Source organism: Seriola aureovittata, chromosome 5 (genome assembly GCF_021018895.1).
Source record: "Seriola aureovittata isolate HTS-2021-v1 ecotype China chromosome 5, ASM2101889v1, whole genome shotgun sequence".
NCBI lineage: Eukaryota > Metazoa > Chordata > Actinopteri > Carangiformes > Carangidae > Seriola > Seriola aureovittata.
In genome coordinates, this window is record NC_079368.1 from 9,356,291 (window position 1) to 9,370,396 (window position 14,106).

A 14,106-nucleotide genomic window follows, 5' to 3' on the forward strand; every position below is an offset into this window, starting at 1 on the left:
GCTGCGTAGCTCACTTTCTCCTGTCTGGAGAAAAAGTTATGGTAGGCAAGGGGGCCATGGAGGAGCACACACTCACACACTCACAGGACGGGAGAATAGTTTGAGCATATGACAGAATTATAATCTTTTAAAATTTGGTGTTTGGAGAGCCCGTCAGGGCCTTCAAATGCTGGACGTGTTTTTTATTTTGTACTCCAGGTGAAGATTTTAGACAGAAATTACAACATTTTAAGTGAAACCTCCAAAGAATCCAACAAAATCTGATTGTGTATTATCACATGTTCAATTCATATAAAATGGAAGAAGGAAGAAGAAAATGAACCTGGAGTAAAACATCAGTCTGAGAAAAAGACGTCATGTTACCCTGCTTATGCACACACTTCACAAAATGCAATGACCTCATCTCAAGTTTTTGCCCCAGTTTTCCAAAAGACTCCATCATCACCTGCACTCTTCCATGAGAGGAGGTTTATTATCCACAAATGTCTGATGTTTAAATAAAGCCGCGTAATCAAAACACTGTACAGCCCATTGAAGTCCTATTAACTCTGCTCAGTCATCAGACCGATTCCCTATGAATGGGGTTCAAACTGAGCACGTTTTCAGACAAGACAGACACATGCACACAGGAGAAAACATCCAAGTGCGTGCAAAGACACATACCTGGTAAAATAATTCAGTTCATTCACTCAGACAGTAAAACAGAAATTTTCCATTAAAAGGAAAACAGACTGTGGAGGATTTGATTTTAAGAAAACTGTTTTGCAGCATGCAGTGATATCTATGAGGGATATGACTATGGTTGTGAAGAATGCAGCAAATCATTCAGACTACAGTAAGGTCAACCAGAGGCCTTTTTCAGCTGGCAAGGACACAGACATACACAGGGGAGCTAGCTGGAAAATGCCTTTTCTTTTTTTCACCAAAGCTATTTCACAATACAGAAAGAAATTTTGGGAAATACTAAGACCAAGTAATAAAACCTAATGAATGCATGGAAAAAACAATATGTGAATCACTTCAATTATTTACTCACAGGACATGAGTTAGAAGAAGCAACAGTAAGGTAAGACAAGAAATGTCTCATCTCTGGCTACATTAAAGTGAGACTGTTGAAATTAGAAATAACACATTCTTCCTTTTACAATTGAAAAGTTAAAGTTGTAAACAATGAAATGCAGCTTAGCTCAGTTCAGTACACACAGGAATTTTGCCACTACAGCCTTACCGTATTTGGTCTGGTATGACCAGTAGTTTAAAGCACTTTAAAGCAATCCTAAATCACCTTCTTCTGAACAGACAACTGTGGCACTAAGTGGCAAATACAAGCAATAGTTGTAGAATGCAGTATTGTAAAATGTAGTGTAAAAGTAGCACAAGTAGAGAAGAGTCCTAAAGTTATTGAGCTGAGTCAGGAATGTCAGTGACACAGCAACAACAGTCGTTAGATAACATTAGCTAACATTAGCCACACTAGCTGCTGGTCTAGGTGCACTGAACTGATCAACAGTGTGTTTTATGTGTTTTATGAGCTTTTTCATCTCTTTCCTGTTGAAATGTGGCAGTACCACTCTGTAAAAATACCCCATTACAAATAAAGGTCTTTCATTGAAAAATAAAAATATATATTATGGCCCCTGTAAAGAGCCCCTGCAAATATTTTACTATTATATTACTGGATTATTGTTATTGATGCATCAATGTGTGAGTGGTATTGTACACTTGAAGTTGGTCAATATCAAGCTAATTTTATGTACGTATTTTATATAATGTTGCGAAGTTTAATCTATAACAATGTTTCATGTTATGTATGTAAAATATTGAATTGTAAAGTAACTATAGCTGTCAAATAAATGTGGTGAAGTAAGAGGTAGAATACACTTGACACTGATCCTATAAACATTATAACACTCAGTACTTTTTCTTATAGTGCTTACATTTTGCTATTAATACTTTCATACTTTTACTTTAGTATAGTTTTGAATGGAGGAATGTAACTTGTAATATTGTGTTTTTACAGCTTGGTGCTGCTTCTCATACTTGAGTAAAAAATACTTCTTCCGTCTTTGCACAAGTATGGGAGTATGTACAAACTGTTGCAAAAATGACCAATCAAGGACATGAAGATATAAACTGCAATCCTCCCATGTCACTCACATGACTACTGTTCAGACAGTATATCAGAGTGAGTCGTGGTGACTTTCTTCTAAGAAGATTGAGCATATTTTGGCTGTCAGCAAATCCAGAAAAGATACCACAGATGATAATGATAAAGATTGACAGTGACCATGTGCACTAGAGGCCTTAAAGTAACTTACATCTGTTCACACTGGCCACTCACACACTTACACATGGTTTAACTGCAATGCAGACAACAGCAACCAGTACACTTTATAGACTTGGGTTTTAATGGACCTGACATCACTTTTATTTGTATCTGTAAATTCCTATAGGTCAGCATAAGCAGAGCAGTATGCATTAAGTTTAGGGTCTGGACACAGAGCCTTGAGCTGAGCGTCAGCATCTACTGGGCAGGAAACAATGACATCAGAGAGAGAGGAAGAGAGAGAAAGAGAGGAGTTGGGGGAGGGGAGGCGAGAGTGAGAGAAAAATGCTGTAATCCAGCAGGCTCACTAGGTACAAATGGAAACAGATTTATAAAACTCCGTCCTGCTCATTTCTCTTTATTCTCACTGGGCACCCAGACGCCTCAACACTCCAGGAGGATCTGATACATGACGCTTTCTGTCATTTGCATTATTAACATTTTAAAGGGCTCCTGAGTCGTATAACTGAAGTTGTGCCTTGTCTCTTCACTGAAACTACATGCACGTTACATAAGGCTAATACAAGCACAGACAGTGTGTAAAACTATTAGCAGTTATGAAAAATAGCTTATGGAACTGTGATTTTGACTCAGATTAGAGATAAAAAAAAGTTGGCTGAAATATTTTTCCATCCTGTGTGTGCAATGATTCAGCAGGTCCACCACAGCACAGTCATCTGGCACTGTGGGACTGGAGCCATGAGTCTGATTAAGCACAGATGTAGAAACACGCAGCACCAAGAATTCTTTTGAGGCATCCCAAACTTTGTTGACCCACAACCAAAGTCCCCCTTCCTCTGTTCAATTGCAAATATTTCAACATTGTACTAGAATGAGTCGGTATTATAGTTGTGTTTCAGTTACGTCTAAGTAATTTGTTTTCCTGATGAAAGATGAAGCACAGACTGAAAAAAATCCAGGAGTTTAAACAGTGTCTACACAGAGTGCCAGTGTGGGTGTTCAGCCCTAATGATGCTGTACCAGAGGAACTCATGAGGTTCACTTAAAACTAAACAACCAAAGGAAGAACAAATAAGGATTAGGTTTAAATTTCACAGGAATTAACTGACACTGCACAGGAAGTACTGGCAAGTAGTTGGGAGCGTAAGGTAATATATATAAATCAAATTTGAGCTTTTACCACTGTATAGAAAAGCGTTGACAGATTATTTGTGTACATGAGGGTATTTTACTGTACTGAAATACATAAACACCATGTGAATAATGTGGCACCTGTAGAATGTGGTATGTTTGCTCACAGCTCACAGTTGTGGATCTATTAAAGTGTGCACTCTAGTGGCTGAATAACAGAAAAGCTGAATTCCCATTACAAACCATAGTGCCCTGATTTCCAAACTACATGGTAATTCTCAGCAATTTTTGTACTCAAAAATGTCATAATGCATAATACCACCCCTGGTTTCTGTGCAGTTGTACATGAACAGTGCATCGCACAAAGGCAGGAGCTGCCGACAGTGAAAGGAAAAAAAAAGGGAAACAATAGATTAGTTTATCAAAAACATTAATCTGTAAAATTAAAATGCTTTTGTGTTTTAAATTATTTCAAATAGAAAAACTTTTAACTAACAAAAATAAGTATAACATTTCATTCTCCCTCTCTGTTTAACTGATGTCCATTTTTGCGCTTGCATCATTTTTTGTTAGTATAAAACTGTCAAGTACATGGATTTGTATTTTATACTAACTAGGAAAAAAGTATCCTATGAAAATCTGTATGTGTACAATTATTATGTAGTATAGAATAGTATATATGTAAGGGGCACATCACACGCCACTACAATTATTCATTAGATTTATTAGAAAGTCAAGGTGGATTCAGTGATTTCACAGAAGAACATATAGTTTTTAAACAGCATTTATTTAGCTTTCTCCATACAATACATTTAATGTACAACAGCACATACTGTATTCTGAAATAACTCTCAGTATAAAATAGGGCTTCTACAATCAAGGTACAGTCATAAAATGCTCTGAGGGACATGACGACGACAGCAACAGTAAAACACCTTCATATAAAGCGCAGGATATTGAGAGAAGTGATTGTATTTGCCGAGCTGCTGCTGTAGGAAGCAGAACTTCAGAGCACACCTCTCAGAGCATACGACATCCCGCAAGAACCCGTGTTTTGTTTTTTTTTGTTTGTTTTTTGTTTTTTTGTTTTTTTTCTCTCTTGGTTCTGGTTTCACAACTGAGGAGATTCCAAATGATGATCAACGCATAAGAATATGATCTATTACAACTGCTGAAAATATAACTTTTGGTAATATGAGAGGATAAATCAGGCCTTGTTTGGATACTGAATATATACCAAGGTCAAAGCATACACAGTATTATGACTGCTAATCAAGCCTATATCTTTACAATCATATATTGAACAGTTTGCTTGTGACTGTAGCTGTGAAGACAGGATTGTTTCTGAGTGTTTTCCTGACATCAAACACTTAAACACAGCAAAAGTATACTGTACTATCACTGAAGCCACAAGAAAACCAGCTTATTTCAACATGGTAAACATCAGCCAATTATAGGTCGTTTTAAAAAGGGGTTTGTTTTTTATCTGCAGATGTGCATCAGAGCATGTGTGGGCCTATATAGTGTCTATAAATGTGTCTTTAAATAGAATACACATAACATCGACCAGCTTTTGTGTTAGTTTGTTATTACGTAGTGCTTCAGGTGTTGAATATACATTATATAACATGTCCAATTGGTATGAGAGAAGGCCTAGGTACAAGGAAACATAAAAAGATGGTGTCTGACTGAGAGGCCAAACAAACATCAGGAGAGAGAAAGGAGAGATTTGTCTCAAGTCTTGAGGTAAGCAATGTGTTTCAGTATAATGCCCTACAGACAATCATACAGTTACAATCATTAATTCTCTATATACAAACTTCCTGATTTACATACACTGTACTGCTCCTCAGTTTAAAATTTAATAAAACTAAATGCGAGATCATATCCATGGTGCAATTTTTTAGAGCGAGGAGGGGAATCTGACTCTACGAAGCCTGTTTCATGAGGTGGGCGATAATGAACATTATGGCTATTGAAGATGGCCTGTTTCCTCTTGCATACGTCACACATACTATCAAAGATCTACAACAGTGCAAAATTTCCTGATCAATCAAAACACTCGCAAACAATTGGCAAAACTACATCAGCTCGTTTTTGAAGTTATAAGGTGGAGAACGGAGATGGCAAAGAACAATTCATTTGAGAAGATGTTGACATTGAAAATTTACATGCCTGTGTTGTTTGTGTATATATCTATTAGGCCTGCATGTTTTAGGGGTCACAACAACTCTGTTTACTGCGTTACATGAATGGAGGAAGTCTACTGTGGCACGGTGGCTCAAACGAATTTAAAAAAAAAAAAAAAAAAAAAAAAAAGGGAGGCGAGGACCAACCAGCGTTCTACCCCACATGGCTGCACTGGATGTAGGCACTGTTTTTACCATCACCTTCTTAGAAGACAAGGTTGAGCTCAATAACATGTCAAGCCTATCCCAAATCTCTGCAAAACATACACTGTGCCACCTTAACGTGTGTCTACTGAAGGAGGCTTAATGAAAATATGACATGAATGTGCTATAGTAGTAACAGTTTGCTCACTCATTGACACTACAGACTGTAACTGAGACATGACATCAACAAGCTTTACGAAGAGGAGGAGGCTATAGGATGCTACAGTACTAGTGCTACCTGAACATGCTACAGATTGAGACTACGACGATGGGAGACGGTTTCACATTAGCACAGAGCAGGAACCAGCTTTGCTGAGGAGCTCTACCCATTCCAGGCCACAGAGCCGCTGAAACCAGCTGTGTCCAGAACCAACACCTGGCTTTTAAAAAAGCAAACCAAAGAATGTATTCTTTGTTTTAAGACAAATCTTCAGCAATGTTATGTACCATTTTTAAAATGACAAAAGTACCGTCTTTGCAGCTTGATGGATCAAGTACTTAGTAAAGCTGGCTTATTGTGTGCAGAGGAAAGCACCCCATCTGTAGTCAGTTCCTGTCATACGACACACACACGCTCACACTCACACGTAATTGCACAAGCACACAAACCCTGAAGTTAGGAACGATTTCTATCGTCACACAGCACTATCGTTTTGATTATCATTGAGTAAGAGCTGGGATTGCATACTGTACCATACATCTCCTAGGAGAGGCACCCTTCATCAATATCAGCTCATTCACTTCACCACACACACAAGCAAGCTTGCGCACACCCACGCACACACGCGCACGCACCCACATGCGCACGCACGCACACACACACACACACACACACACACACACGCGCACGCACGCACACACACACACACACACACACACACACACCAAACACGCACACAGGAATAAATTTCTAACTGGTCAAAAAAATTACAATCACATGCTTTGTAACGGAATGTAGAGAAAGCTCATACCAGACCTTTGACTTTAGCCGGGACCAAGCCAAGCACCCAGACTCTGTTATGAAGTGTCTCCTTGGCTTTAACCGTGACAAGTTGAGAAGTCAGAAGACTTTCAGATGTTTAGGAGGAATTCAACAGTGTTAAAAATCCTTCTCACGGTCACTCAGCCATCAGTTGAACAACAAAATTCTGAAGTGCTTTTATACATAACTGTGAAGTTATGACAGCTGTCCCTTCAGAAAGGACTAACATAGTTATTTTTTAAAATTATTTAAAATATATTCCCCCATATTAAGTGGGAGCTCTGGACCTAGTCTATCACACCCCTGGCAACAGACACTATGAGTACACCAACAACTGGCTATACCTCCACACATCTGGACTGAGGGTCCATTCTTGTACATCTTTCACATCTTTCACATAACGTATATTTCTTTCACACTCTGATAGAGAATGCAAAGTGATTAGACCTTCAAAGCAAGCTGCATTCAAAGTCCACTGAGTAAGATTTTTGACAACAGCGTATACTTGCAATTTCTACTCCCCACTCAAAATCTCCTGTAAGCCCTCTCGGTTTTCTATCCCCCAACTCATGCCGAGAGAAAACCTACTCATGCTTGCTCTATAGAAGGGCTTGGAACTGGTTAATTTTTTCACTTAGTTAACAGAGCGCTTAACAATATGCCTAACAATGCTGCCTTTCAGTTGCATTATGGGCTGTAAGCATACTCATGTGAAGGAGCAGTATCTTGGAGTGAGAGGAATAGCCAAGCCTTTTAAAAAAGCCGCTCCATGCTTTCTCTCCCTCTCTGCAATGCTAACATAACCTGACTCAGAGATCCTTGGAAAACAAGTCAAGTGTGTATGTTTTGGATTTCTAGGCAGGTAGAGTTTATCCACAAGAATTTGGCAGCTATTGATTTGGCTACTAAATCCACAGAAAAGTGCAAACATTCACTTTCTTGTTGTTTTTGTGACATCTTGTGTTTCTGACCTGCATTAGCTCTCTATATTTGACTGTTCTATGTTATCTGTTTAAAAAAAATAAATTAATTAAAAAAAAAAGTCAAATATAACTCTGAGAGACCCCCAAGCATAATCTGATCAAAAGTGCAGCACCCCAGCATCAATGGAAGGAGTGGAAGTGTTTGAAAAGGTCTAGAGAGGAGGCCCTAGATCAGGGTCTGGTGGGGTTCTTCTTCTAGCTGAGTAAGCCACTTGCAAATACACTAATAGATATACTCACAAGCAGGATTGCTCACACGCACACACGCACACTCACACAGAGTCTAGCTTAGATGAGTCTGGCCTCTCCCTCCATGTCTGGCGGTAGATCACACACTCCTGTGAAGTGCATCTCCTTTCCCTTGCTTCCCTGTCCCGCCCCGGCTCTGGCCGCTCGCTCCCCCAGGCTGGGAGAAGGCTGTTGGGCCTGAGGGTCTGACGACGTCCCACGGGGGATTCCACCTGCCCGCCTCTCTTTCAGGAAGACCTCTAGTCGGCGCAGCATCTGCTTGGGGTTCTTTTTGGCAAACAGCTCCACTTCTATAGGGTTAGAAACACAGAAATTGTGGGACTCATGCCGGGATGACAATCTGTGTTGGTAATTCATATCAATGTGACTCATGTTCTAAAGGAAGAGTTTGACATTTTGGGAAATCTACTATTCTAATATTCACTTTCTTGCTAAGATTTAGATGAGAAGACCAATACCACTCACATATCTGTCAATTAAATATGAAACCAAAGCCAGTAGCTGGTTATCTTAGTTTAGCACAAAGACTGGAAACAGGGGAAATGGCCAGCCTGGCTCTTAACAAAATAGTAACAAGATCAGCCTAGCAGCAACTCTAACACTCATTAATATCACATTATATTTCGTACATCTATACGGTGTCAGGGGTTATGTACAGGTCTCGTTCTCGGGCAGGTAGATAAACCGTTTTTACATTTCAGTTTTGTTGTTTTTCTAGGCAGATTTTTTTTTAACCTGCTGACAGACAGGCTAGCCGTTTTTTTTACATTTTCAGTCTTTGGGATAATCTTAGCTAACCAGCCGCTGGATGTAGCCTTATATTTAAGGGACAGATATCAGAGCGGTATCCATCTTCTCTTTCAGCTTGATTACATATATAATATATTTATTCCACACATTCTTCTGTCAAAATCTGGCACCAACATTACCCATAATGCAACTCCTCTGCTAACAGTTCAGTTGGAGATTCATGTGTGTTATGCTAGTAGTGGTTAATGTTGCCTAGTAAGTTCACTTCTTTCTTACTCCACAGTCCCATATTTTTTCATTTTCTAACTTTGAGTCTTTAGACCCAACTGCCGCTGACTCAAGTAATGTCATTTGAGTCTATTTATCAGATTTCGAACAGCTCACTCTGGAGCCATAAAAAGCTTTGATTATTATTTGATTGATTATCTGAATTTATTGGAATTTGAAGAATTGTTGGAGTTCACTTTTACTGATCAAATCACAAAAATAGTAAATGAAACACTATCATTCCAGTACAATACATCTGCAACAGAATGATATCATTACAAATGAATGAACAAGGATTTCTACATGTTCAGTAATAGTAGAAATATCCACCATTTTCTTTACCTTTTAGTACAAAGCCAGAGTCAGCAATGGTCTTCTGTTGGGTCTTCCACAATTGGTACAGGTGCAGATACGTGGCAACGTAGAACTCATTCAGCACACCAACCACTTGCTGACGACGATTGCACTCCCTGGTATGACCAAAGACAGAGAGGAGTGCTGGTGTGAAGAGATGCCGTGTGAATAATAGACAACATACCACATACATACTCCAGAAGATTTGGTCAAACAATAACTGAGGACCAGTGACTCACTTGGACAAGGCTTCCTCTCTGAGTACTTGCAGAGCGATGCGGGTCATGTTGATTGACATCACACTGAATGGAAAGTTCTAAACCAAAGGAAATACACAAGGAAACTTAGGTCCCCATGGAATACTTAAAAAGACCACAAGAAGAAGTCCTGAAACATGCGTGTCTTGTAGTCGCCTTTATTGATCTCTGAGGGGAAATTGCTCTAGTTCCCTCTGCAGTGAGGACGAAGGTCAGGGTCAACTACAAAGCAGCACACCTGGAGTGGGAGAAGTTTCAATGACTCTCTGAAGGATTGGTGAAATCTGATTCCTGAATCAGTTGTCCAAAATGACACATACAATTAAAACACATTTACTGACTCTGGCACCTGGTGACCACTTGTTTCACGCTTATTTATAATTGCTTTAACAAATCTTGGCAACGTAATTTCCCTGTTCTGTTGGCAGATAATATTGTGTATATTAAGTGGAATATACATGGAAAAAAGGCAGTTTAATGGGGGAAATATTCCCCATTAAATTCTCTTTCTCAAATTAAATCGAAGGCAACTGGACTTATATTTGTCTGTGGAAGACGTTTCGCACTAGTCAGACTAGTGCGGCCTAGAGAGACCAATACATAAGAACTGATGAAGCCGCTTGGATAAGAGGCGAAACGTCTTCCACAGACCGATATAAGTCCAGTTGCCTTCGATTTAATTTGAGAAAGAGATAACAATGACCTGGACGAATGAGAACTTGCACAGACAGTCCCCATTAAACTGCCTTTTCCCCATGTTTTTGAGATCTGAGTTATTGCAGTATACCTGTGTAGGGTGTTGTGATAGCTTGTAGATGTCTCTAGCCAAAGGCAGAGTTTCTGGGTCCATCACAAAGTACAGAGTATGCATCAGTCCCAGGAAACCAGTGCCACGTAGGTCAGTGGCCGGGTCTGTACCTGCAGTACAGAAAACAAACCAACAAAAACATGATACAACAACACATATTCATAGTTTGGTGTGAACTGTCAATTATTTTGGATAAATAGATTTTCTTTTCTAAAGTAGAAACAATAGAATTACTCAATGCCCTCAGAGCCATTTATTTTGATTAATTGATGTATTTATTTAGAGAAACATTTAATACTAGTCTTTATTTGTAAACCTTAAAATTTCTTAACAATTTCAATTTATTACATTGTGAAATTAAGGACCAGTAGTGTCTTACCCTGAAAGCCGATGTTTTCCCAGTGCGCTCCATAGCGAGGACAGTCCAGCCTGCTGCCGATCAGCCTCTTATAAATGGTCTGCAGGACACGCATGTGGACTGTTTGGCTGTTGTCCACAGGGCCTATAGAGAACACACACAAAGATGCAAAAGTGAAAATCAGTGGTTTATTAAAAACTCATCAGTTTTACACCAGGTAGGATCATTACATAAACAAACACACACTCACACTGTGCGATGGCAAAAACCAGATCCCTCTCCTCCAAGAGTTCCCGGTGCAGTCGTGGAGGTCCGAAGAGGAAGTGTGTGATAGCAGCCAGACCTGTCCTGCGAATGGTTGGCTGGATGTTCTTCTACAGATAGAGGGGATGGCAAAAATACAATACAACTTTAAAATTATAGTTGGCTTTCAATAAAAATTCTTCCACAAAAATCCACATTTAATTTACTTGATTTTCACTGATTTACCTGTGGATGCAGTTTTCCTGCTGTTGGAAGCCACCGCAGATAAAGGATATTTCTCTCTCTCACCCACATACAACCCTTTAAATTCTCTACCTCACTCACCAGATCTGTATTTGAGTCAAATCTCTCTTTCTGATTTGCTCTTCTTTCCTGTTATTTTGCTAATTTCCTGCTGCCTGTGTCTGCTGTTTTGCAAACTCCACTTCCTCTGTTTGTTTCACAATAAAAGTTCCCTTCCCACCCCTGGGAGATTTTTACATGACAATGTTGTTTTACTAATATAAAATAAATGTACGTTGTGCTGAATTTCTCATATAAGTCATTGTAATGCAAATAGACCACATTCACTGCTATTATTTGAGACATGGTATGGTAGACATTATTGGTATGTAGCATTTCTTACTAGCAAGTCCCCGAGGTCTGTGGTCTGGAAGTACTGCAGGGCTTCATTGAAGGAGATGAGTGGGGTTGGGGTCGAGTCCTCAGTGAGAGCTGGGGGATATTACATAAAAAATTTACTTGAAGAAAAAAAAACAAATCAACCAGGTCAACTTAATTTTGAAGCAAACAGGTGAAACAACAAAATGCATCTGACCTGGTTGGACATTCTCCAGAGCATCCCACTCCTGTCTGGCCATTTCCAACTCCACATTTTCCTCTGTTAAAAAAATCACAAAGTTGAGGGATGAAAACAAAGTCATTCACTCAATAGTTTCACACGCTTTTCCACACACTAATTTCACTGGCTATAGCACTCAAAGGGGATGAGCATCTACTCAGCCAATGAGCTATGGTGCAATGGCCGACACCCATCCAGTTCATTCTCCAGTCATAAATCCTTCCTCTCTAAAAGACCTGCATCACCCCGAGTGCAACTGAGACTCTGCGCTTCCTCCAAGCAGACAACCTTCACTCCTGAGGGAGGTTTTACCTGCAACAGCTGCCTGGTATCTAGGATACACCAACAAATTCCTGAGGGAAGAGGATGTGAGACAAAAGAGAGACTGTGTGAGAGTATGTGTGTGTTACCTGTAGGCTTAGGCTGGTCCCCTCCAGCTGCCAGGGTCTGCAGAAGACCATTCTGCTTTAGTGCTGAAATCTGGACAATAACCAAGAAATGGATTACCTTACATGAAAGAGAGGTAATCTGGGTTAAAGTGTAAACTAAGAATGAAATGTATTTACCGGCAGGGATCTGAGCGGTGCGCTGCCGTTGGTGTGGTCTTTGACATTATGACCAATAATCAGTCCATTCATGACCTGTGAAGAAAAAAAGGCTTTATGGGGGAATTTCTACATAAAAGACTTAGTAGGAAAAACAAATTACAATGGATCAATGAAAAGAGTTTTTTTTTTTGCTGTACTCACAGGCTTATGATTGGAGTGTCCATTGGTGATCTCATCTAATGGTTTACATTCATGGGACAAACCATTCAGACCCTAACAGAAGGGCAGCCACACAGAGCAGATGCGTCAGGCATGTACACAATATAAAAATAGTGCACCTTTCACTCCATTTAAGACAGTTAACCCATTATCACTGCAAACCTAATTTCATTCTGTTTTTTTTTTTTTTTTTTTTTTTAATCTTGGCATGTCTGAAATCTAATGCACATTTGTTAAAAAATATTAAGTACAACATGCCAAAATTAAATCTCAGAACTTGCACACTTGCAAACACTTCACTTCTTCAGCCTTATCAGGACGCTTTCTGCATTGGTAGATTTACGCATTAAGAATCAGGTAATTCAAGGGTGCACTGCCTTTAAAGAAAAATTCCTTTGCCCTGTCATGTTGCATTTAGCGATGAAGGGGACATATTTATTCAAGTGTTTACAAAAGTAGTAATACAGTAGGATAGAGGCCAGGGTGCAAGAGGTAATGTTACGGCTAGAAAACAAAGCCGTGGATAAGGAAATGCCCTGTCAGCTGCCACCATGGAAACATGCCAAGCCAGACCAGAGATTACAGCTAAAGCGGAGGGAGAACTATTGACCTTAGGTCTTAAGTTAAACACATGTGACAGAACTGCTTAAACAAATGAGCTCTAAATTGTTTAACATTAAACAAGATTGCAGAGCAGGAAGGGAACATTTATCACTGAAGGAGACTACATGAATATGGCAACAGCGGTCAGATAGTACCTACTTCCATTTTGTTGACCAACACAGCAGGTGTTGCTGTTTTGTTTTAATGGTGTTACATTGCTGTAAAACCACACACTGGAATGAGATTAAACTGTTAAAACGCTAGGATCAAAGGTGAAATAATGTTACCTCAGTATGGGATGTGACATCAATGTCTTCTTCCATTGCATATGAGTGTGTTGGTTGGCGAGCGTGTTCCTGATCCTGGCCTCTACAGACTTCTGAAGTCTTGGACTGAGCTGGGCTGAGGAGCTAATGCAAGGACCACCATGGTTTCTGTAGTGCACATTTGCAGTGACTGCAAGTATCTAAGACTTTCTCATTATCTCCTCATAAACACAGAGAACTCAACGTCCACAGTCATCAGTATGATATCACAAAACTGTCACTAGTGAAAGAAATCCATGTTGTGCACATCATATTCTCTGTTTCTGTGTAATAGCGGTGATTGTGTGGTTTTGATGGGACACTGGTTTTATTAGCCACTCCAAAGTCTAACCTTGAAAGTGTACACAGAGAGGAATGTGCAGGTATCCGTCTACAAGTGCTGACCAGAGGAAATGGTTATCCATCAATACACAAGTTTCCTGGAAACTTGCCTCCTTCCTCTCCTCCACAGATTTGCTCGGCCAGTGGGTTCACTCCTCAGCCCCA

General features: G+C 39.7%; 1 protein-coding gene across 1 annotated transcript; it reads right to left on the reverse strand.

Moving 5' to 3' along the window:
- Positions 1–4,186: 4,186 nt before the first annotated feature.
- Positions 4,187–13,718, reverse strand: elmod3 (ELMO/CED-12 domain containing 3). Its single transcript, XM_056376369.1, has 12 exons — positions 13,582–13,718; positions 12,674–12,745; positions 12,491–12,565; positions 12,335–12,404; positions 11,901–11,963; positions 11,709–11,797; positions 11,070–11,193; positions 10,841–10,963; positions 10,441–10,571; positions 9,636–9,712; positions 9,385–9,512; positions 4,187–8,315 (listed from the first exon to the last, which is right to left on the reverse strand). The coding sequence occupies exons 1-12, from the start codon at positions 13,615–13,617 to the stop codon at positions 8,065–8,067; spliced, it is 1,239 nt and encodes a 412-aa protein (XP_056232344.1). The 5' UTR covers positions 13,618–13,718; the 3' UTR covers positions 4,187–8,064.
- Between the last annotated feature and the right edge of the window lie 388 nt (positions 13,719–14,106).